This window comes from Oryctolagus cuniculus, chromosome 21, assembly GCF_964237555.1.
Source record: "Oryctolagus cuniculus chromosome 21, mOryCun1.1, whole genome shotgun sequence".
NCBI lineage: Eukaryota > Metazoa > Chordata > Mammalia > Lagomorpha > Leporidae > Oryctolagus > Oryctolagus cuniculus.
In genome coordinates, this window is record NC_091452.1 from 17,914,592 (window position 1) to 17,938,409 (window position 23,818).

Here is a 23,818-nt window from a genome sequence, read left to right on the forward strand (position 1 = left end):
GGGCCATCCTCTGCTTTTTCCCAGGCACATTAGCAGGGAGTTGGATAGGAAGTGGAGCAGCCAGGGCTTGAACCAGTGCTCATATGGGATGCTGGCATTTCAGGCAGCAGCTTAACCCACTACCAAACAATACTGGCTACTGGAAGTTTCTTAATCAGGAAAAATAAGAGGATTTTGTGGAAGGAGATTTGCTACTGAATGCAGTGTAAAAATATCCCCAGTTGTGTTGTGACATGGAAAAGGCAGGTCGGAAGACAGTGAGACCGTTTTGACGAAATGCACACACCTGCTGTAATGGATATGATGTCTGGGGGATAGGATTAGAATTAGGGATATGTCGGGGCTGGCGCTGTGGCGCAGCTGGTTAACGCCCTGGCCTGAAGTGCCGGCATCCCATATGGATGCCGGTTCGAGACCCAGCTGCTCCACTTCCAATTCAGCTCTCTGCTGTGGCCTGGGAAAGCAGTAGAAGATGGCCCAAGTCCTCGGGCCCCTGTACCTGCGTGGGAGACCTGGAAGAGGCTCCTGGCTCCTGGCTTCAGATTGGCATCGCTCTGGCTGTTGTGGCCAATTGGGGAGTGAACCATCAGATGGAAGACCTCTCTCTCTCTGCCTCTCTCTCCTCTCTCCGTGTAACTCCGACTTTCAAATTAATAAATAAATCCTAAAAAAAAAGAATTAGGGATATGTCACAGGGTGCTCCAGAGAAGCAGAACTGGTGTGTGTGTGTGTATGCATGTGTGTGTGTGCATGAGTATATATGTGTGCACTTGTGTTTATGTCTGGATGTGTGTATGCATGTGTATGTGTGTTGTGTGCATTTGTGTATGTATGTATGTATGTGTATACGGGTGTGCATACATGTATGTATGTGTCCCTGTTTGTGTGTGTGTGTGTGTGCACACGTGTGTGTGTGTAAGCTGAGCAGTTCCACAACCTGCTGTCTGCAAACTGGAGACTCAGAGCCCGGTACTGTGGCACAGCTAAGTCTCTGCTCCTGACACCAGCATCCTACATCGGAGTTTGAGTCCCAGCTGCTCCACTTCCCAGCCAGCTCTCTTCCAACGTGTCTGGGAGAATAGCAGATGATGGCCTGGGTACTTGGGCCCCTGCCACCCGTGTAGCTCTTAGCTCCTGGCTTCAGCATGGGCCAGCTTTGGCCATTTTGGCCATTGTGGTGTGAACCAGCAGATGGAAGATTGATATCTCTTTCTCTCTCTCTCTCTCTCTCTCTCTCTGTTTCTTTCAAATCAATCAATAAATCTCGAGGTAGGGGCTGAGGTCAGAGAGCCGACGGTGTAGACTCCAACCCGAGTCAGCAGATCAGAGAGCAGGAGTTCTGCAGACAGACAGAGCCTCCGCTCCGGGGAGGGAGATGATGTCTGGGGAAAGGGTTAGAATCAGGGCTGCCTTCCTTGGCCTTCTTGATCTAGAGAGGTCCTCGACAGCTTAGCTGGTTTCCACCTGCTTTGGGGAGGTTCACCAAGTTCAGTGTGAATGTCTTCTGGAAGCATCTTCCCAGACACACCCCAACACGATGTTTAAGCAGTCGCCTGGGCACGCAGTGGCTCAGTCATGTCAACACATACAGCTTCTCACAATCGGTATGTTTCCTTTCCACATTTCCTCTTCCATATTCAGTAATTTTTCTGCAAACAGCATTCAATGGTTAGAGATCATAAAATGTATCAGCCTTTTTAAAAAATGGGGGTATGGGAAATAATTCTAGAAACTTGAGCTATTCTATCAAGACCCTAGGCCCAAACTCACCGTTGGATGACCTCAGCAGAGCCCCGCACCAGCACTCCGACATGGGATGTGGTGTCCCTAGCAACAGTTTAACCCACTGTGCCACAAAGCCTGCCCCCGTTGTTGTTTTAAATTATGGAAACTTTCACCGGCGCCACGGCTCACTAGGCTAATCCTCCGCCTTGTGGCGCCGGCACACCAGGTTCTAGTCCCGGTCGGGGCGCCGGATTCTGTCCTGGTCGCCCCTCTTCCAGGCCAGCTCTCTGCTGTGGCCCGGGAGTGCAGTGGAGGATGGCCCAAGTGCTTGGGCCCTGCACCCCATGGGAGACCAGGAGAAGCACCTGGCTCCTGCCATCGGATCAGCGTGGTGTGCCGGCCACAGCGTGCCGGCCACGGTGGCCATTGGAGGGTGAACCAATGGCAAAGGAAGACCTTTCTCTCTGTCTCTCTCTCTCACTGTCCACTCTGCCTGTCAAAAAATAAAAATAAAATAAATAAATAAATTATGGAAACTTTCCAGTATAAACAAAAGAATAGAATCCAATTCAACAAATCTCCAGTTCCTGCGACTCCGCCACGCAGCTCCAGGCCAGCTCTGGGGACAGCAGAGCGCTTCCTTCAGGCGCCTGGAAAACTGTCCCCTTCTCCTGGGCGGGTTCCCATCACAGCCCCCATCAGCCGCAGCCTGGCCCAGCAGGGGAGCTGGATGTAAGGTCGTCTGTTCTCTCCCGAGTGGAGCACCCCCACCCTTCTCCGAGAGACGAGCAAATGGCTTTTCCCAAAGGAACACCGAGATGGAAACACTTCCACCAATATTGTGAGTGGCAGAAAGGAAGTATACGCGACGTGGGACCCGGAGCAGCTGTCTCTCCAGGTCTGCATGCATCTACAGCTTCCTACGGGAATAGGGGGCGATGTCTTTCATGCCCACAAGTGCTCTCTGGTTCCCACTTGATGCCAGGCTCAGCTGCACTGAACCCTGTATACAGACGGTGAGCACAGCAGTGTGCTGTCTTCCTGCAAATGAAGCCACATCTTCGTGGTAGGAGGGGGGAAACCGAGCTTGCAGCCCGGGGAGGGGCTCCCATTCATTCCTACTCATGTTTGAACTTTGTTACATGTGCTGGGAAGGCGGCAGAAGGGGCTGCCGTGAACATGAACTTGGGAATCAGCTCTGCGTTTGAAGTGTAGCTCTCACTAATTCACTGTGTAACTCTAGGTAAGTGATTCTCTGTAATAAGAGGTATGTATGTATGTATGCATTTAACAGTGAGAGAGAGACAGAGACAGAGATCTTCCATCCAGTGGTTCACTCTCCAAAAGGTCACAACAGCTAAGACTGGGCCAGGCTGAAGCCAGGAGCTCAGAACTCCATCCAGATGGCTCCACTGGGCCATCTCCGCTGCTTTCCCAGCTGCGTTAGCAGGGAGCTGGATGGGAAGTTGGGCAGCCAGGACTGTGTAGCTCCCCTGCGAGCAGAGGAGTGGCACCGGACCAGACGCTGCTTTCTTTCCCCGGCCCTTCCCGGGTTTGCTGCCGTTCCCCCGCCTCCGCGGAGGAGTGGCACCCCCGCCGCTCCCCCACTTTCGTGGAGGAGCGGCACCAACGAGCTCTCCGACCGACTCTCTCGGGGGAGGGGGCACGGCTGTGTATGTTGTCTCTCTCCCCCTTTTAAGGGGTTGGGTCAGGAATCAGCTAATTAACGAAGCAGCTGTGTAAGATTTGTTTACTCTCTCTCAGCGCCATATGATGGGAGATCAGATGCATGGAGTTAGTCTTAATAGTCTCAGTGGTCTAGCCTAGTCTCGGTAGTCTCAGTACTTATTTCGCCATGTTGCGGGAGACAGGCCCTGCTCCCCACAGGACTGCAGCTGGCACTCCAATATGGGATGCTGGCGTCATGAGTGGTGGCTTCACTGGCTGTACCACAATGCTGCCCCCAGACCCCATGTAAGTTATTCAACCTCTCTGCCTCGCAATTCTCCACCTAGGAAGTCAAGATTGTTCTGGCAACATGTCTAAGCCTCTCCTATGTGCCAAAAAACGCTTACCATTATTTTTATTCTTGCTCGGAACCCTGCTACTTTCCATTTGTTCTTCCCAATATCTCTGCCAGGGCCACGGTGGTGAATTGCAGAAGGGGCCACACATTACTAAATTATTCTCCTCCCTGTAGCCAGGTCTGTCGTGTTGCCTTCCTCCCTGACTGTGGGCTTGCCCCGGGCCACGTCTCAGCCAATGGGATACCGGCACGGTGACACAGTGGCTTGCGGAGAGCTTGAGCCTGGAGCACTTGAACCTCAGCAAATGAAGCAGCTCAGGCTGTCCTGCCGGGTGACGTGAGGCCCAGCTGCACCCCATCACCCCAGCCAGCAGCTGCCAACCAGCAGACACATGAGGGGGACACCCTAGATCAGCCATGGGCTGACCACAGAGGCAAGAAAAAGCCCTTAGCTAAGGGTGGTGCTGTGGCATAGCAGGTTAAAGCCACTGCCTGCAGTGCCAGCATCCCATATGGGTGCCAGTTCGAGTCCCAGCTGCTTCACTTCTGATCCAGCTCTCTGCTATGGCCTGGGAAAGCAGCAGATGGCCCAAGTCCTCTGGCTGCTGCACCCAAATGGGAGACCCGGAAGAAGCTCCTGGCTCCTGGCTTCGGATTGGCGCAGTTCCAGCCCTTTTGGCCAGTTGGGGAGTGAACCATTGGGTAGAAGACCTCTTTCTCCGCCTCTCCTTCTTTCTGTGTGTAACTCTGACTTTCAAATAAATAAATCTTAAAAAAAGAAAGCCCTTAGCCAAGCCAACTCCCATAATGGTATGAAAACCAATATGTATTGTCATAGGCCTCTCACACTCTGGGGCCATTTTGCACAGCAGTAGGTGGCTGGGACATGACCCTTATCCTCCCACTTGACAGATCAAGAAACAAGTTCAGGGAAGTCTACCCAGGGCCGTGGAACCAAACATTCAGATGCTCTCCCCTATACCATGTCATGAGGTCCCTGCTGCATCCGCAGCTCCCGGGGGGCCGGGCCACGCACGAGGGAGACAACTGATAGGGCAAGGGCTGTGTTCAGTTCAGGGACCCATTGGAAGGCCTGGACCATGACCTTGGCCTCACTGGCCCATCAGACCCACAATCAGCTGCTCAAAAGCTCTGCAGAAATCCCCCCAAGCCTGGTGCACGGGGTGGAGAGCCACACAGCCAGCCAGAGAAGGCAGACCCTTCAAGAAAACACCAAGGGTGCGTCTGACTCCACCAGGTCCCCGTCATCCGCTCTGTCCATCTGAAGGCCAGCAAAGGGGCCACAGCTGCATGACCCTTCTAGAAGACGTATGAATGGATGAACGCTTTCCTTGCACAAGAATAGGAAGAAGAACAATCAAGCCTCCTACGCCTCCCTCTCCTGAGTGTGCCCTACGTTGCAGGCACTGGGTTCAGCGCTGCACTTGCACCGTCTGGTCTCCTCCGCCAAACTCCATCAAGGGGATGCAAAGCTTCCGAGGTAAAAGTTAAACAGCCTACACTGAGCCCTCAGACTGCCTGAGTTTTAATCTTGGCTGAGTCACATACCAGTGCATGGCCTAACTTCTGCGTGCCACACCTCCCTCATCTACAAGACGGGGATGTGATGGGACCAGCTTCCCGTGGCTGCTGTGAGAACTCAGTGCACGAAGGGATGCAAAGTGCTTAAAAAAAAAAAAGATTTATTTATTTATTTGAAAGGCAGAGTTACAGATAGGCAGTGAGGGGAGGGGGTCTTCCATCCACTGGTTCACTCCCCAGATGGCCACAATAGCCACAGCTTTGCTCTGATCTGAAGCCAGGAACCTGGAGCTTCCTCCAGGTCTTCCCACATGGGTGCAGGGGCCCAAGGACTTGTGCCATCTTCTACTGCTTCTGCAGGCCATAGCAGGGAGCTGGATGGGAAGTGGAGCAGCCGGGACTTGAACTGGAGCCCATATGGGATGCCAGCACTGCAGGCGGCAGCTTTACCTGCTACGCCACAGTGTCAGCTAGCTCTCAACGGGGCTGACTGGCATCAGTAGTGCTCTTGCACAGAAGAGGACTCTGGACCCAAAGGGGTGAGCGTGTTGATCAGTTTTTTTTGGTTTTTTTTTTTTTTTTTTGGACAGGCAGAGTGGACAGTGAGAGAGAGAGACAGAGAGAAAGGTCTTCCTTTTGCCGTTGGTTCACCCTCCAATGGCTGCCGCGGCCGGCGCACCGCGCTGATCCGATGGCAGGAGCCAGGTGCTTCTCCTGATCTCCCATGGGGCGCAGGGCCCAAGCACTTGGGCCATCCTCCACTGCACTCCCTGGCCACAGCAGAGAGCTGGCCTGGAAGGGGGGCAACCGGGACAGAATCCAGCGCCCCGACCGGGACTAGAACCCGGTGTGCCGGCGCCGCTAGGCGGAGGATTAGCCTATTGGGCCGCGGCGCCGGCCCGATCAGTTTCATCTAGCAAAGTCAACCATGGAGTGAATTCTGGATCCTGGTCTGACAATCTCAATCTCTCTCTTCTCTCTCTCTCTGCCCCCACCGAAGACTTATTTATAGGGCCAGTGCTGTGGCATAGAGTAAAGCCACTGCCTGCAGTGCCGCATCTCACATGAGCACTAGTTCAAGTCCCAGCTACTCCACTTCCGATCCAGCTCTCTGCTAATGCACCTGGGAAAGTAGCAGAAGATGGCCCAAGTGCTTGGGCTCCTGTGCCCATGTGGGAGACCTGGAAGAAGCTCCTGGCTCCTGGCTTCAGATGGGCCCAGCTCTGGCCGTTGTGGCCATTTGGGGAGTGAACCGGCAGATGGAAGACCTCTCTGTTTGTCTCTTCCCCCCTCTCTCTGTCACTCTGCCTTTCAAATACATAAATAAATCTTTACAAAATTTTTTTTAAAAAAAGACTTATTTGAAAGGGAGAGTGAGAGAGAGAAAGAGAGAGAGAGAGAGAGACATGGGAAAGGAAGGGAGGGAGGGAGGGAGGGCGTATTCCTATTCGTTGATTTCCTCCTCGAATGACCACAACAGCCAGGGTTCGACCAGGCCGTGAGTAATTGACACTGCCGAAAAGGAAACCACAGATAAGAGGGGACTGCTGTATTCTAGATGACAGGTTTTAAGAGCCTTCTGGCCTTTGATCTCGGGTCATCTCGGGTCTACATCCGTGAAACATATCACCCACACACACTGGCTTAAAATCGCAAATTCATTTACCACCATCTGTGTGCCCAGAGTTTGGGAGCAGCCTACCTGTGTGGTTCTGGCACTGGGTCCCTCCTGAGAGACCAGCGCTGAAGTCAGCCGTAGTCCTGACCCGGCCCCTCCTTCCACTTCCGCGGCAGCTCCCTCCACGTGGCTGCCGAGCCGGCCTGGCTGTTGGCCGGAGGCTTTGGTTCCTCACCAGGGGGGCGTCTCTGCAGGCTGTGGGAGCATCCTCGGGACCTGGCAGCCGGCTGTCCCTGTTTAAGGAATTCCAGGGATCAAGGGGGAAGCTGTGGTGTCTTTTGTGACCTAGCCTAGAAAGTCACTTCCACCAAGTCCTATTGTCTGCCCCAACTCGGCGTGGATGGTTCCTGTATAAGGACACTATCCCGTCCAGTCTGGGCTGCTGCAACTGGTGGCTGTAAACTGGTGGCTGAAACAATGCACATTTACTTCTCAGCGATGTGGAGCCTGGAAGGCTGAGATCTGGGGCCAGCATGGTGGGGCTGTGGGAGGGCACCCTTCCTGGTATATAGATGCCTGCATTTTTGTTGTGTCCTTACGTGGTGGGGGGGCAGGGAGAGTTCCTTCTGGTCTCTTCAGTCTCTATTTTTAAAAAAGACTTATTTATTTGTTTGAAAGGTAGAGAGAGAGAGAGAGAGAGAGAGAGAAACTCTTCTATCCATTGCCAGAGCTGTGCTTATCTGAAGCCGGGACCCAGGAACTTCCTTTGGGTCTCCTACGGGTGCAGGGAACCAAGCACTTGGGCCATCTTCCACTGCTTTCCCAGGCCATTAGCAGAGAGCTGGGTTGGAAATGGAGCAGCCGGGACTTGAACCGGTGCCCATATGGGATGCCAGCACTGCAGGCAGAAGCTTAACCTACTGTGTCACACCACCAGCCCCAGGTTAAATTTTTTAAAATATTTATTTATTTGAAAGGCAGAGAAACAGAGACAGTAAGAGAGAGAGATCTTCTATCTACTGGTTCATTTCCTAAACACGTGCAACAGCAGGTGCTAAACCAGGATAAAGTCAGGAGCCTGGAACTCAATCCAGGTCTCCCTCGTGGGTGTCAGGGAGTCAGTCACTCGAGCCATCACCTGCTGCTCCCTAGGGTACACATTAGCAAGGCTTAGGAGAGGAGCAAGGCTGGGACTTGAACATGGGCAGTGCAGTGTGGGATCCACCCCAAGCAAGTGTTCAGATTAAATAGCCATCTCTTCTGAGTCAGGGGGAGGGGCTTCCTGGAAGAGGGGGCTCTGGAACACTGTCTTCCAGTGGGCCATCTGGGTAAATCATTTCGCTTCTCAGTCTGTTCATCGGCAAGGCCACCTTGTCCAGTTTGGCACATTCGTAGTTGCTGTCACAGTCCCAGCTGCGGCCAGTGGGCAGGGAGGGAAGGGCGAGTGGATGCTGCCAAAGGCCAGGTTTTGGGAGAGGACAGGTAGAGGGGGCCAGAGACCCTCAGAGCCCAGGAACGTGGCCAACCAGGGACAAGAATGCGCACAGGCTGCAGACGGGGTGTGGCCTCAGGGAGGCTAGATCCAAACTGTGACCTCAGCTGGGCCGGGGCCTCCAGCAGGAGCGAGGTCAGGCCCGGGGCACGGGGCCTGAGCAGGGGGACTCCCGGGTTAGAGCCTGAGTGAATGAATGCGTGGAACTGATTTATTTGAAAGGCCGCAAAATGGAACCAGAGAGACAGACAGCTCCGCCCGCCGGCTCAGTCCCCACAAATACCTTCAACAACTGCGGCTGGACCAGGCTGAAGTCAAGAGCTGGGAACTCAGTCCTTGCCTCCCACAAGGGCAGCAGCATGTACTTGAACCATCACCTGCTGCCTCCAGGGTGCACATTAGCAGGAAGCTGGAGTCAGAAGCAGAGCCAGGACTTGAACCCAAGTGTGCTGTTAGGGGATGTGGGCTTTCCAAGTGACGTCTTAACACCTGTGCCAAATGCCTGTCCCCTCCCACTCCACTCCCCCTACCCCGGCTTTGACCTTTAGCATCCGTGTAACGTGGGTTCAACTCCTAAGACATGTCTTAAGCAGGCGATGTCACCTCTTGGAGTCTCAGTTTCTCTTAAGAAAATGTGTCACCAACAGGAGGGGCCTTCAAGAAGTTCATGGACATTTCAGAATTCAAAGATACGCTTATTTTGGTGCAAAACCATTTTTGAAATCGATCCATAGGTCTGCAGGGTCTTCAAAAAGTTCACAGAAAATGTCACTATGAAAAGGCTGGGGGTTTCTACCTTTTTTTTTTTTTTCAGTATCTTTCATCTTTCTAGATTTTTGTTTCTTTATCTTTTTAATTTCTTGTATTTCTGGGTATGTTTCAATTCCATTTTCTCCCCAACTTGTTGAAGTACTCTCATACCTGCATCACCAGCTTGTCAGACAGAATCACGTCATCTGGCATTTATTGCATTTAGCTCAGGAATACTGCCCCTGTGTGTACGGATAGCAAAAGGCACGGGCCCCAGCTGGGCTCCGCCCGGGTCAGCGGCACGCCTCACATCACATGTTCTGGTTAGGACGCCTGGGTTTTACTCTCTCATCAGGAAAAGCAGTAACAACATCCGGAAAAGCAAATCCCATCTGGGGAGCAGGGTGGGGCCTGGGGCCGTTCTGTGGGCCTGGCTAGGAGCTTAGATCAAGAAAGAGAATCTGGAGCGGGGGGCCTGTCCTGCCAGGGCTGTGCGCAGGGGTCCCCTCTCGGGACCTCCACACAGAGCCTCAAGAATTAGGGCACCTGCCCCCGTGGGAAACCGGCCAGAGCTGCAAGGCCAGCTCGCTCCCCAGCTAGAACATACGTGCGTGTGCATGCGTGTGAGTGCATGAGAGCCGGGGGAAGTTTCCCAAACCTCTGCCCAGCTCCGGGCTTTGCTCAGCGTGGAGTGCTCTCCGGCCCCGTCCCTGGTGCCCAGCCCACCCAGGCCCTTGCCCGTCCACGGCCCTGCTGCCAGCCGCCAGCCCCAGCCGTCTGTTGTGGCAGATGTTTTTGGCTGTGCCATGGCAACGCCAGAACAGGATGTACCTCTGGGCCGCAGCAGGGACGAGCCCACGTGCACAGGCCGCCCGTGCGGTCCCCTCCCTGGAGGCTTTGCTGGGAAGGGCTGATCGGGTCCAGGTCTGGGACTGGTGGTGTTTGTGTCTGGAGAGAGGCAGGCCCGTCTCTGCCACGGGGTCAGTGGAGGACGCACCGGCAAACACCAGCCGAAGCCTCCTTCTCAAAGGGCTTGTACTCGCATCCTGCGGCCCTTCCCGGAGATGCTGGGGGAGCAGGACAGGAAGCCAGCCGGGGCCTGTCGGGGGCGGCTGGCCAAGGTCTTCCCCACTGCTCGGGCGACTACGCACATTGGGCCTGCCCTGTGCCGGGACTGGACTAAGTGCTTTCTGTAGGAAACAACACTAAAACTCCGGGGTATCTGCGTTGTGCTAACTGTACAGCGCTCACCTTCCAGCCAGGGCCGCGAGGTTCGTCCTGGTTTTCAAGGGAGGAAATGGAGACACAGAGATTAGATCACTTGTCCTGGGCTTCCGCGTGCATGTGCTAGGGGCTAGGGTTGGGACTCAGAGGTGTCTAAAACCCTCGATCCAACCGCGATACTGCCAAGGCCTGCTGTATCATCTGCTAGGCCCAGTGCACAGTGAGGAGGCTGAGCCCACTGAGGAATTACAAGGGGCTTTCTTTTATGTATATAAACAATATTTATCTGTTTGAAAGGGAGAGCGAGAGAGAGTTTTCCTGTCCGCTGGTTCCCTTGCCAACAGCTGGGGCTGGGCTGGGCCAGGCCCAAATCAGGAGCCAGCAACTCTCTCTAGGTCTCCCACACGGTGGCAGGAACTCAAGCACTTGGGCTGCCCCCTGCTGCCTACCAGGTACCACAGCAGGAAGCTGGACTGGAAGCCAGGAGTAGCCAGGATGCGATCTAGGCTCGAGGGAAGAACCGTAACGGACGATGTGACATAGGCGCTCCCCCAAACTCAGGATTCTTGCATACACAGATGCCTGGTGGTGTGACCCCAGGGTCTAGCCCCAGCATACTAGGCTCTGGCTGGGAGTCCCAAAGAGACGGAGACACGGCCCCTGCCCCAGGGCAACCGGCTCAGGCAGTCCCTGGTGTTCCCACCCTCCAAGCCTTGATGAGGGAGCAGGGACTGTGGCATGGCATGTGTCACGCACTGTCAGCGCTGCACCTAGCACACTGGGGCGATCTTCTTCGTCCCTTCCTTGCTGTGTGGACCTGACCCTTATCCCTTAACTTCTCCGAGGATCTCTAAAAGTCACATCTGCTATGATGACCAACTCGGAAACATCCAGCCGGTCCTTGGGGTCTGTGGATTCCATCAACTGCAGATGGAAAAACACTAAAAAAAAAAACAAAAAAAAAAACAAAAAAAAAAAACTTCATGTGTTTTTGGGTCATTATTCCCTAAACATGATAGAGAATTTATAGTTTTCACTTGACAGGCAGTTAGACAGTGAAAGAGAGAGAGAGAGAGACAGACAGACAGAGAGAAAGGTCTTCCTTCTGTTGTTTCACCCCCCCAAATGGCCGCTACGGCCGGAGCTACGCTGATCTGAAGCCAGGAGCCAGGTGCTTCCTCCTGGTCTCCCATGCGGGTGCAGGGCCCAAGGACTTGGGCCATCCTCCACTGCCTTCCCGGGCCACAGCAGAGAGCTGGACTGGAAGAAGAGCAACTGGGACTAGAACCCAGCACCCATATGGGATACCGGCGCCGCAGGTGGAGGATTAGCCAAGTGAGCCATGCGCCGGCCCGAGAGAATTTATATTGTATTAGATAGCACTCTAGAGACAATTCAAAATATGTGGGAAAGGGCTTCCACTTGAGATGCGTGCATTCCATATCGGAATGCCTGGGTTTGAATCCCAGCTCGGATCCCAGCTGCTTCCAGCTTCCTGCTCGTGCACACCCTGGGGGGCAGCCCTGACGAAGTAAGTGGTTGGGTCCCTGCCTCCCATGGGAGACCAGGATGGAGTTCCTGGCTCCCCGCTTTGGCCTAGCTCAGCCCTGGCTGTTGTGGGCATTTGGAGAGAGACCCAGCATATGGAAGATCTGTCTCTCAAATAAAATAAACAAGACTTCACAAATAAGTGTTTGGGAGGCTGTGAGTTACGTGCCAACACCACGGCATTTTATGTAACAGCCTTGAGCATCGTAACGGGGACAACCTTCTGTCAACCCCTTGCAGCGAGTTCTCAGTTTATTTCCCTTCCTCCCTCTCCTCTCCTCATCCCTGCCAGCACCGCCAACAGCAGCCAGCGCTTAGTCAGCACGTACTGTGCGCCAGGCGAAAGGGGTTTGCATTCACCATCAGTTAGCTCTCAAATGATCAGTGCCACGAGGCTCGGACGATGCTGTGGTTCCAGAACCAGAGGCGCTCCCCAAGGCAGCACAGCACTTCCGGGAGGGTCTGCTTCAGCGGCCGGCGCCCGCACACCCTCTCCTGGGTCGGAGGCCGCTGCTGTCAGTGGCGCCCTTCCACTTGCTGGGAAGAGTTTACAAGGAAAGGAATTCCAGGCTGACACCGGACTCTTTGACAAGCAGACTTCGGGAGGCATGAGCACTTTCCCTTTAAAGGCAAAATATGGCGAAGAGGACGTGGGGGAGGGAGCACACCTGTGTCCATCCTCCCCCACCTTGCGGTGCATCGGATTGTCCAGAGGCTGGGAGCTTCATCTCTTTTTTTAAAGTTTTTTTTTTTTTTTTTTTTTTTTTTTTTTTTTTAATTCAAAAGATAGACTCAACACACGCACACACACACACACACACACACACACACGGGGGAGAGAGCCAGCTTGCCACATTCCATACTGGCACTGGTTCGAGTCCTGGCTGCTCTGCTTCCAATTCTACTTTCTGCTAAAGCACCTGGGAAAGCAGCAGCAGATGGCCCGAGTCCTTGGGCCCCTGCACCCACGTGGGAGACCCAGAAGCTCCTGGCTTTGGCCTGGGCCAGCCCTGGCCATTGCAGACATTTGGGGAGTGAACCAGTGAACCAGAAGAGGGAAGATTTCTCTTTTTCTCTCCCTCTAATTCTTTCAAATAAATAAATAGATCTTTAAAAAAAATGATCCCAAGAGCCGGGCCTGGGTAAGGCTGAAGGAAGCCCGAAGCCCAGCACTCTATCCAGGTCTCCCATGTGGGTGGCAGGGACCAGGGAGATATACATATATGTGGATCTATCTATCTATCTATCTATCTCTTTCATCCCCTAGTTCACTCCCCAAATGGCCCCAACAATAGGGGCTGAGGAGAGCCAAAGCCAGGAACCAGGAGCTTTTTCTGGGTCTCCCACATGGGTGTAGGGTCCCAAGGACTCAGGCCATCTCCGTTGCCTTCCCAGGCCATTAGCACAGAGCTGGATTGGAAGTGGAGCAGCTGGGACTCGAACTGGCACCCATATGGGATGCTGGCACTGCAGGTGGCGGCTTAACCCACCGTGCCACAGAGCCGGCTCCTTTAGCAGGCAGCTTTGCCCACAGCAGCTGCTCAGTAAACACTGCCCATGATGATGTCATCAGACTGTCCCAGCACAGCATGAAGACGTAGTTTCCTTTTGTTCACAGTCGTCAGGCATTTATAAAGAAAAAAGTTTATTTTTATCACAAGAAGCACACAGACTATATACAATACACACCAACAGAAGTAAAAAAAAAAAGTGCACAATGCATCTTCTACTGCAAATTCACAGTACAAAAGATACTGCCTTTTAAATATATAATATAAAAAACAAGAAGAGAAACAATAGAATAAAAAAAATCATTGATACCGTTAACGCAACACGCGGGACCCCACCGGCAGCACGGAGCAGCCCATCTCACACAGCCCCTGATTTGGGGAACAGTGGGGGTGGGGGTGACTGGTACCTACATGTTGTTGCCAAAGAGCTCAGACACTCACAGAGAGGAGAAACAGGTGGCCCAGGAGGTAACAAATCTGCATTAAATGAGAGGACAAGTGCGGCTGGGGCTGGGGCTGGGGCTGGGGCTGAGAGCCAGCAAACCACCTCAGGTCCTTGCCGGTGGCGACCACGGGACCCGCTGGCAGGACCTGCTGGTGCTGCTCCCATGAGGCCCCTCATGGAAGAAGTCATGGACACACAACGTGGAACTGCATAGCAGGGGACACAACCAACCACCACCGCCACGACCAAAGGATCCGATCACAAAGATGAGAGTCCAACGGTTCCGCACAAATACACAGTATTTGTAAACTAGTATTAAGGCACTCGATTGTAAAACAATGACAGTGCAGGGGAGCGGAGGGAGCAGCAATCATGCAGCAAGCACGGGGCGGGGCGTTATAAAGACTCCTGTGTGAGTGAGTGACCCGTGCCAGGGCTGTGGCAGCGACGGCACAACAGTGACCCAGGACAGCGCTGGGCAGCGTCACTCCAGAGAGGTCAAGGGAGGCTGGGTGAGGCAGCCTGCGTGAGGATAAGGAAGAAACAGCACTGGAAGAGTGGCGACTGGATCCGGGCTCTGTCTGCTCACAGACAAGCAGAGCAGCCTCGCACAGGCGGGCTTTCAAGGAGGGTGCAGTGGGACCAGGAGCCATCGGTGAACCTGCCCAGGGGCATCCAGATGTCACCAGGTTCTCCTGCCGGAGGTGAAGGGGCTGCCAGCCAACAAGCAGGCTGGGTGAAAGGCGTCCCCGCTGCGGGCGGGGAGGCGGGGCCCTCTTTGGGCGCCTGCGCCCAGGTCACCCACCAGCAGGATCTTGACTGAGGGCTGTGGCGTTCATTCCCCCCAGGGAGAAATGGTCCCTGGGGGTGCCGTGCATCCACCCACCTTCCTGGAAGGGCCCTGAGATGGGCGTGCGGAGGTTGCGGGGCAGCCAGCAAGGTCTGCTCAATGAGACCTCAGTTGCGTGCTCTGGGCTGATCTGGGGGACGGGAAGGCTCGTGAGCAGGGCTTCCACGGCGCTGTCTGCCACCTGGTGGCGAGCTGTCTGCCAGCCCAGAGGTTGGCAGGGGTCCCTGTATGGTGGCAAAGAGGCAGGGAAGGCAAGGCGAGGGACCCTTGTTCATGCATCCAGGGACAATGCTGAAGTTCCCAAAGTGGCTCTCAGACAGGCAGGGGGCAAACCCCGTGCAGAGGGCAGCCTCCTCTCTTCGTGGCCTCGCAAGAACCGGCAAGACGACGCAGAATGTTCCAGCTATCCTGGGGCAGGGCCACAGGCGCTGAGGACAGGTGGAAGATGAGGTGTGGCCGAACGCCCAGGGGACTGAGCTGATTCACAAACGGGCCTTTCCTCCTACCTCGGCACGGCGCCAGCCAATGCCTCCTCCGCTCACCTCTCTCCTGTGCCCCAGGAGCCAGGACGGCACACAAAGCGCCTGTTGGAGTGAGCGTTCCCCTGTCCTGGTGGCGCGCTCTGCCCTGCTTAGTCTAACATTTAAAATGCCAGTTTGCCTGCAACACGGATCTGGTCTTCAAGGAGAAGCTTCACGGTTTCTCCTGGCTACAGTGTCAGCCTCCAGGTCTAGAGAGCTTCCTCGCGCCCTGCCGACGGGGCTGGGGCCGGGGCTGCCCGGATGTTGGTTGATAAGCCTGGACGTGCTCCCGACCACGAACGCGTTAGGTTTGCCCAGAGCCGGAGGCCTGTGTGTATTTGTGATCCCACTCCCACCCCTCACCTGGGTTAAGAAAACTGATGGCTTTCGAAAGGCCAAGTTTCCCCAAGGCTCTCTCTCCTAGGCGGTTACCACAACCGTCGAAGTGTGCCATCGCCAAATGGAAGGGATTGTTTTGACACAAAAGCGGATCGGCCACAGCACACGTAATTTGGCAAGACACGTGGAACTTGGTGGGGTTTTTGAGAAAATGCTTCTGTTGGGAGGAGCGGGGGAGACCCACAGGGCGCTGGGGGCAGGTGCAGAATCACCTTGTGAGGCGGCGTCAGCGGACGCTGGCGGAGACAGGCTCGCGTCAAGTTACGATAACGTGTGTTTGCACGGAGCGGAACAACCGCACCAGCGAGACGGGCTCCTGGGCTCCTGGAGGGAGGGGTTCCGCCCCGCAGCAACCGCCAGGGGAACCACCCTTGCGCCCCGAGACCCTTTCTGGGCTGCTCTCCAGATGGCTGCTTTGGGGGCCCCCCATTCTGATCAAGAAAAGACGGGGGTCCCCCAGCCCACTCTGAGTCTGGTTGGCCCGGGAGGGCTCGCTGGTTTCACGGGTCACTGTGGCACACGTGGAAAGGCCTCGGCCAACAGTGTCACCCCCCCCCCCCCCGCTCCTCCCCCTCCCCCAACACTGCATCCTGCACGGGGGAGGCCAGCTGCCGCGGGCTGCCGAGGCCTGGAGTTGGGCTGCACGGGAGAGGCCAGCTGCCGCGGGCTGCCGAGGCCTGGAGTTGGGAGGCGGCCAGCGTCTGGCCTGAGGGGTCCCAGAGGCCGGGGCCGGCTTCCGGTTTGCCCAGTTTATCCCCGCGGGGCCACTGTCAGAGCCCCAGAGGAAGTGTCTGGGATTTTGCAGGCCATGTGGGCCCTGTCACGTGCATATTGTGTTCTTTTTCCAACCCCTGAAGAAGGTAAAACCCACTGAGCCCACGGGGGCTGTCCAGAGCGGCGTGTAGAACCCTGAACCCCACCTCTGCCTTTCCATCATGCTCCTTCAAATTTTTTTGGGGGGGTCTGGCTCACAGACACCATGTGAGCCCCTAGATTCGAGCCCAGGGCCCGAGGCTGCACGGCGCTCACCTGATGGCTACGGGGGCCGCCACGGTGCTGGTGCTGAGGCTCCATCCAGACTCCTCCTGACTCCGCCAGGACGGCTCCGGGCGGGGGGGGGGCGGGAAGCAGGAAGTGGGGATCTTGCAGGAAGCAGGAAGCGGGGGTCTCGCTACAGGAAAAGGCAGCTGTAAACATCTACAACGCCCTCACGGCCTCGGCCCTCTCAGAGCGGCTCCCGGAGAGGGGATGGAGAGCTCCTCACTGCTGAGACCTCTTCCCACGCGACACGAGGAGATGGGGCCCGTGGAAGCTCAGCTTGGGGCTCCCAGCAGGACCACTGGCATCTTGGACGCCCCCCTGGCCCCTTCAGGATCCTGGTGTGTCTCCCAATCCCAACCACAGGTGGTTCAGCAGCAGCGAGGGGGCTCAGCATGCTCTGTGGGGTCCTCCCCCCTCAGACTGGGGGGCGACGGAAACAACTGACAACCTCCCACCTATCTCCCGCCACACACACATCACCAGGGACAGGGGCCACGCATCGCGCACGGCTGCCCGCCGCTCAGCACAGGGCTGGTTCAAGCGCAGCCTTCGCGTGACGACTCTGCCCGCCGGGGCTGCGTGCACACGGCCTGAAGTCTTGACATCTCTAGGGTCCCCAATAACAGGAAGTCCTTCCTGGGGAGACCCTTCCTGACCCTGCACGACTCCCGGGAGGGAGGCTGGGTGGTGACCCCACTTCACAGGAGCAGAGCGCAGCGAGAACAGAGGTAGGACAGGTGTCGCCATCCCAGAGTTTCCTCCTCCGAGGGCGCCACCACCCTGCTTTTGCATGCTGCAGATGGAATATTCTGGAAGGGTGTGCATGTCTGTGCACACTCTGAAAAACGTGACTCTTCCTGCAGACACGTGACCGGGGACCCGAGTTGTGTGTGTGCTGGGGACGGCTTGCGCCCTTTCTTCTTGTGCTGCGTGTTAACCGTTGGTGTTTCTCCTGCTCCTCTCTCGGGCAAGAGAGGGGACCAGGTGGGGGTGACTGACTGCACTTGCTTAAGACGAATCAAGGTGTCAGAGGCTGGCCCACACCCTCAGGGGGACCGAGGGAGGGTCCTGGGAAAGGTGGGCTCCGACGTCCCTGAGCAGCGCAGGGCGGGTCAGCTCTTGCTCGCCCGGCAGGGGCTTCTCAAGTCCTCGGGGGCAGATTTCCCTGATGCTTTGCGGGTGGCGGCCGGGCTGCGTGGCGTGGCCTGGGGCTCATGCAAGAAGGAAGAGTTGCTGGGCTTGGCGTCCTGAGAGTCGGCGGCGGCAGCGGATATGTCGGCCTCGCTGGACAGGTCTTCTGTCGAAAAGTCCAGGCTCCCGAGCTTGGCCAGCGAGTGGGAGCGCTTCAGCGGCGACGAGACGGTGAGGCCCGCCAGCCGGAGCCGCGTCTCGATCTCCTGCGTGCGCTGCTTCACCAGCCCCGGCTTCCCGCGGACGCTGTGGATGCTGTCGCTGCTGGAACTGCGGGTCAGGCTGGAGCTCACGGCCGACGAGGTGGGCGTGTAGCACACGGTCTTCAGGAAGTCCTTCGAGAAGCTACTGGTGTGGTCCAGGCGGCCCAGGAAGGCCGGGGGGCTCCTCAGCAAGGCTCCGTCTGGCGCATGGGGCGCAGCCGGCTCCTGGCTCCCCTCGGGGATGCTGGCCTCCAGCCTGCCGGCCAGGCCGTCCGCCGGCGAGCCCTTGAGCCGCTCCAGCTCCCTGGTGTGCTTGCGGACGAGGCCGGCCTTCTGCAGCTGGATGATGGACTCCTGGTGCTGCATCAGGTAGCTGGTGGGCGGTGGCCTCTCCGAGTCACCGCCGAACAGAAGCAGCCGCAGGTCCTTGGTGGGCCTCGGGTCTTTCTTGGGCGACGGCTCTTCCCTCGCCCCTTCCGTGCAGGGAAGGCTCTGATCACAGTGAGGATTCTTCAAGAGGAGGGGCAGCTTTGGAAGGACCTTCAGGGTCTCTCTGGAAGGTTCCAAAAGGCTGACTGGCAACTCTGGGGTGGCCCGGGCCCCAAGGCCATTGCCGTCCGGCCGCCTTGGGCCAGTGGCTGGGAGGACTGGGGACGTTTCAGCTGGGCCAGAGGCTGGCTTCTCCAGGGTTTTGCATCTGCCGGTGGCATGGGTCACAGGGGAAGAGGTGACATGGGGCAGGAAGGCGGGCTGCGTGCAGATGGCGCCGGCGCTTGGGTCCTCATGTGGCTCCCTGAAGGCCTCGGGAGCCCCGCTGGCCGTGGGGTACATGCAGTTGGCACAGGATTTATAGGGTGGCTTCACTTTGTTCAGGATCCCAAATATGGCGTCATGCTGCAAGGGTACAAGGACATCGTGAGAGGGTGCAGTCAGGACCAGGGTGGGGCCGGGCACTGCAGAGGCAGCACTGGCTTGCGCCTCCTACTGTAGCACAGCCACAGTGACCTCTTGGACTGCCCGTGAGTCACACGGTTGGGGACAAGTCAGGGGGCAGAGCTGGGCCTTCCAGGAGTCAAGTGCCCGAGGTCCTGGGCAAACCACGGCTTCCAAGGACCCCTCTTTGGAATCCCACTTTGCAGTCTGCACAGTGGGACCCTGTTTCAGGCCTTCCCTGGTCCTCTGGCTCACAGAAACAGAGACACGGCCTCTCTTTTGCACAAAGAATCTGCCTCTAGGGGCTGGCGCTGTGACACTGGCATCCCCCGTCACAGTGCCAGGTCAAGACTGAGCCACTTCACTTCTGACCCAGTCCCATGCTAACGCACCTGGGAAAGCAGCAGCTCACGGCCCATCCTTGGGCCTCCGCCACCCACGTGGGAGACCCGGATGGAGTTCCTGGTTCCTGGCTTGGACTTGGCCCAGACATGGCTGTTGCAGGCATTCAGGGAGTGAACCAGCGGATGGAAAAATCTCTCTGCCTCTCCTTTTCTCTCTCTGTTCTGCCTTTCCAATAAATAAATACTTTCTTAAAAAAATAAAATAAAAACTTCACCTGGGGTGTCTGCAGCCCCACAGGAGGTACCTTTCCATGCAGGCAACATAGCCTGGCTCCAGCACCATCACCCAGCTCCTCACGGTCTTGGGAAAGATTCCGACTCTGACCTAACACAGTACCCGCAGGGCCTGGTGAGGTGGCAGGCTGAGCTGGGTTTTTCTTTTCACTTTTTTTAGAGGTGGTGGTGGTGGGGACAGTGAGAAAGAGAGAGAAAAGAGCTGATGCTGCGGTGCAGCGGGTTAATGCCCTGGCCTGCAGTGCTGGCATCCCATATGGGCACCGGTTCAAGCCCCAGCTGCTCCACTTCTGATCCAGCTCTCTGCTATGGCCTGGGAAAGCAGTGGAGGATGGTCAAAGTGCTTGGGCCCCTGCACCTGCATGGGAGACCCGGAAGAAGCTCCTGACTCCTGGCTTCAGATCGGCGCAGCTCTGGCCATTGCCGTCATTTGCAGAGTGAACCAGAAGATGGAAGACCTCTCTTTCTCTCTCTCCACCTCTGCCTCTCTATAACTCTGTCTTCAAATAGATAAATAAATCTTAAAAAAGAAAGAAAGAAGCCGGCGCCGCGGCTCAATAGGCTAATCCTCCATCTAGCGGCGCCGGCACAACGGGTTCTAGTCCTGGTCGGGGCGCTGGATTCTGTCCTGGTTGCCCCTCTTCCAGGCCAGCTCTCTGCTGTGGCCAGGGAGTGCAGTGGAGGATGGCCCAAGTGCTTGGGCCCTGCACCCCATGGGAGACCAGGAGAAGCACCTGGCTCCTGCCTTCGGATCAGCACAGTGTGCCGGCCACAGCGCGCCGCCCACGGCGGCCACTGGAGGGTGAACCAACGGCAAAGGAAGACCTTTCTCTCTGTCTCTCTCTCACTGTCCACTCTGCCTGTTTAAAAAAAAAAAAAGAAAAGAAAAGAAAAAAGAAAGAAAGAGAGACAGACAAAGATCGATTGATCGATCTTCCAGCCACTGGTTTACTTCCCAAATGCCCACAACAGCTAGGACTGGGCTGGGTCAGGGCTGGGAGCCAGGAACTCCATCATGGTCTCCCTCGTAGGTGGCAGGGGCCCAAGCACTGCGGCCATCTTCTGCTGCCTTCCCAGGTGCATCAGCAGGGAGCTGGATCAGAAGCGGAGCAGCCAGGACTCCGACTGGGCACTAGGATATGGGACACAGATGTCCCAGGTGGTGGTGTGGCTGCCAGCCAGATACCAGCCAGAGGCGGGTAGAAGGAGGGAAAACTGCAATCAGTCTTTGGCTTTGAAGCCTCAATGCGACTTGGAGGTTGGTGGAAGTCACTGCCCAGTTTTGCTTGCGTCGTGGTGACATGTTAACGACACTCTGGCTTTCTACCTCAATGCACCTGTGGGTGTCTCCAGCGCTCTCCCTCAAGAACTGCAGCTGTCCTGTGGCATGGGCAGGGGAGGCCACTGCTCACTACTAATGGAACAGAGAGAAGGTTCTAGGTGAGAACCAGGTGGAGGCTAAAACCTGGTTGTAGAGAATCCACCAGATATGACAGAACAGACTAACGGAGTTGAGCACTGGGTCCAGAGTGGGAGTATGAGACAGTGATGTGGAAGAATTACTACCAGCTGATAATTGCTTAGAGGTGGTAATGGCCTTGTAGTTATGCCCTATGTAAATGAGCATAAATGGAGAATAAAACGATACAAGGATACTTCAAAAGTTTGCTTAAACTACAATTAAAAATACTTAAGGGACTGACTTTGAGGCACAGCAGGTTAAGCTACCACCTGTGATGCCAGCGTCCCGTACTGGAGTGCTGGTTCAAGTCCCAGCCACTCTGCTTCCCATCAGGCTTCTGGCTAATTCACACGAGAAGGCAGCAGAGAGTGGCCCAAGTACCGGGCCCCTGCCACCCATGGGGGAGACCAGGATGGAGCTCCTGGCTCCTCACTTTGGCCTGGCCCAGACCTGGCTCAGACCTGGCTGTTGTGGGCATCGGGAGTGAGCCAGTGGGTGAAGGACCCTCCTGCCGGTGCTCTGCTTTTCTGGTTAATGGCTCCAGTTTCCTGCTAATGCAGATGCTGGGAGACAGCGGTGATGGCTCAAGTGACGGGGGCCGGGCTGCCCATGTGGGAGACCCTGGCTTGGGTTCTCAGCTCCCGGGTCTCTGCCCAGTCCCGGCTGTTGCAGGCATTTGGGAAGTGAACGAGTGGATGGGAGTGCATGCTATCTCTCTGAAATAAATAAAAAGTAATTTTAAAAAAAGGGGCTAAGTGTATTTTGGTACAAAAAATTGCAAAATTCATGTATATGAGGGGGTCTTCAAACAAGTCACATAAACTAAATAATATAAAACTGCATGGAGCCGGCACTGAGGCGCAGTAGGTTAATCCTCTGCCTGCAGCGCCGGCATCCCATATGGGCACCTGTTCTAGTCCTGACTGCTCCACTTCTGATCCAGCTCTCTGCTGTGGCCTGGGAAAACAGTGGAAGATGGCCCAAGTCCTTGGGCCCCTGCACCCACGTGGGAGACCCAGAGGAAGCTCCTGGCTCCTGGCTTCAAATCTGCCCATTTCCGGCCATTGCAGTCAATTGGGGAGTGAACCAGGGGATGGAAGACCACCCCCCCCACCCAAACCCTACCTTGCCTCTCTGTAGCTCTGCCTTTCAAATACATGAATAAAATAAATCTTTTTTTTTTTTTTTTTTTTTTTTTTTTGTAAAGTGCTTGCAGCTGGGGGAAGGTTCCATGTTTTACATTTCACACGGGAAGAAGGGAGCTGCAGGCGCCGTGTGGGACGGGGACAGCTTGCCAGGGACCTGGCTGAGTCCCTCTCAATCCCTGACAGATCCCACCAGACATGCACAGGCCAGGCCCCTAAGCGGTGGGCAGAATCGCCCTCTGGATTGAACCTGCTGGCCACGGGAGGTGGACTGCTGCCCAGCAGGCATGGCGGAGTGCAGGGCTGGGAGGGGGCAGCTCTGCGGGGCAGGGCAGGGGTGATGTGCTGGGGGACCCCGAGTGCCCGCCCCACACCTACCTCGAAGTCATCCGGGCAGCTCCTCTTGCTGTTGTTATTATTTAGGTTCTCCCGGTTGAGCGGACTTGGGGGGTGGCCCCACCTCCCAGCTCCTGGGCCCTCGTCCCTGTCCATCTCCTCCACCTGCGGGAGGGAGCCACTCCGCGTCTTGGGGCTCCCAAACTCTAGCCTCTTCTTCACGTCCTTCTCACAGGGGGCAGGGCTCTCCTGGGGCTGTCTGGCCGGCCGGGGCGCCTCAGGCGGCTGCGCAGCACCCTCCAGGAGCGCATCCCTCTCTAGATCCTCGAGCTGGACCAAGCCGTCCGCTTCCTCATCCGGGGAATGTAACAGGGGGTCTGAGAGCCGCCGGAAGCAGCAAGGGAGCGTGGGCCCTCCCGGGAGCCTGCTGCTGGCGAACGCGGGCTGGGTGGCATCGCCCACGCAGGGCAGCTGGGCTTCCGTGGCGTCATCCAGGGCCTCTGGCAAGAAGTCACTGGGGCCCGCGGGCTCGTCTGCAGGCTGCTGGAGGCTGCTCTCTGGCTGCGGGCGCCACAGCTTGTTGTGCCGCTGTTTGCTGTGGGCGGAGAGAGCAAGCAAGGTTGGCCAGGCAGACGGCGCCCGCAGGGTCCCGGGAGGAGCGAGCTGGGGACAGCCTGAGGTCAGGTGTGTGCCAGGGGTGTGCCCCACGTGTCAAGCATGTGCACCAAGAGTCGATTAGGTAAAGTCACCTGTTTCCAGAAACGCAAGGCTGAGAAACGGCATGAGGCCCCTGCCCCATTGAGGCTCCCAAGAGAAGCCTCGTGTGGCTTTCCCGTGCCCAAGGACGACGTGGGAGCTAACCTGCTCGGTCACGTCCCTGCCACTCTGTAACTCCGCCTCTCAGCTGCTGCCTGTCACAGGCAAACACTGATCCTCTCCCACCAGACTGGGGGCACACGAAGAGGACCACGGGGAGGGCAGGTAACGGTGGACTCACACGCACGTCCCCGGGGACACACAGTGTGTGTGTGTGTGTGTGTGTGTGTGTGTGAGAATCAGGAAACATGAAATATTTGTTTAGGGCAGAGCAATGACAGGTCAGATTTTAAATGATTTCTTCTAATACTATAGTTATTTTTTAATTAAAGGTTTATTTATTTGAAAGGCCGAGTGACAGAGAGGAAAAGAGGGAGATCTTCCATTGCTGGTTCATTCTCC

The 23,818-nt window shown here is 56.2% G+C and overlaps 1 protein-coding gene across 1 annotated transcript in view; it reads right to left on the reverse strand.

Annotated features, from left to right (window-relative positions):
- Positions 1-13,553: 13,553 nt before the first annotated feature.
- SSH1 (slingshot protein phosphatase 1) overlaps positions 13,554-23,818 on the reverse strand; it is a 71,888-nt gene continuing 61,623 nt past the window's right edge. The window contains exons 14-15 of the mRNA XM_051835846.2: positions 22,643-23,195; positions 13,554-18,980 (exon numbers count right to left, since the gene is read on the reverse strand). Of these exons, the coding sequence (XP_051691806.2) occupies positions 17,805-18,980; positions 22,643-23,195 (1,729 nt within the window). The 3' untranslated portion in view covers positions 13,554-17,804. The remainder of the gene's footprint in view (positions 18,981-22,642; positions 23,196-23,818) is intronic.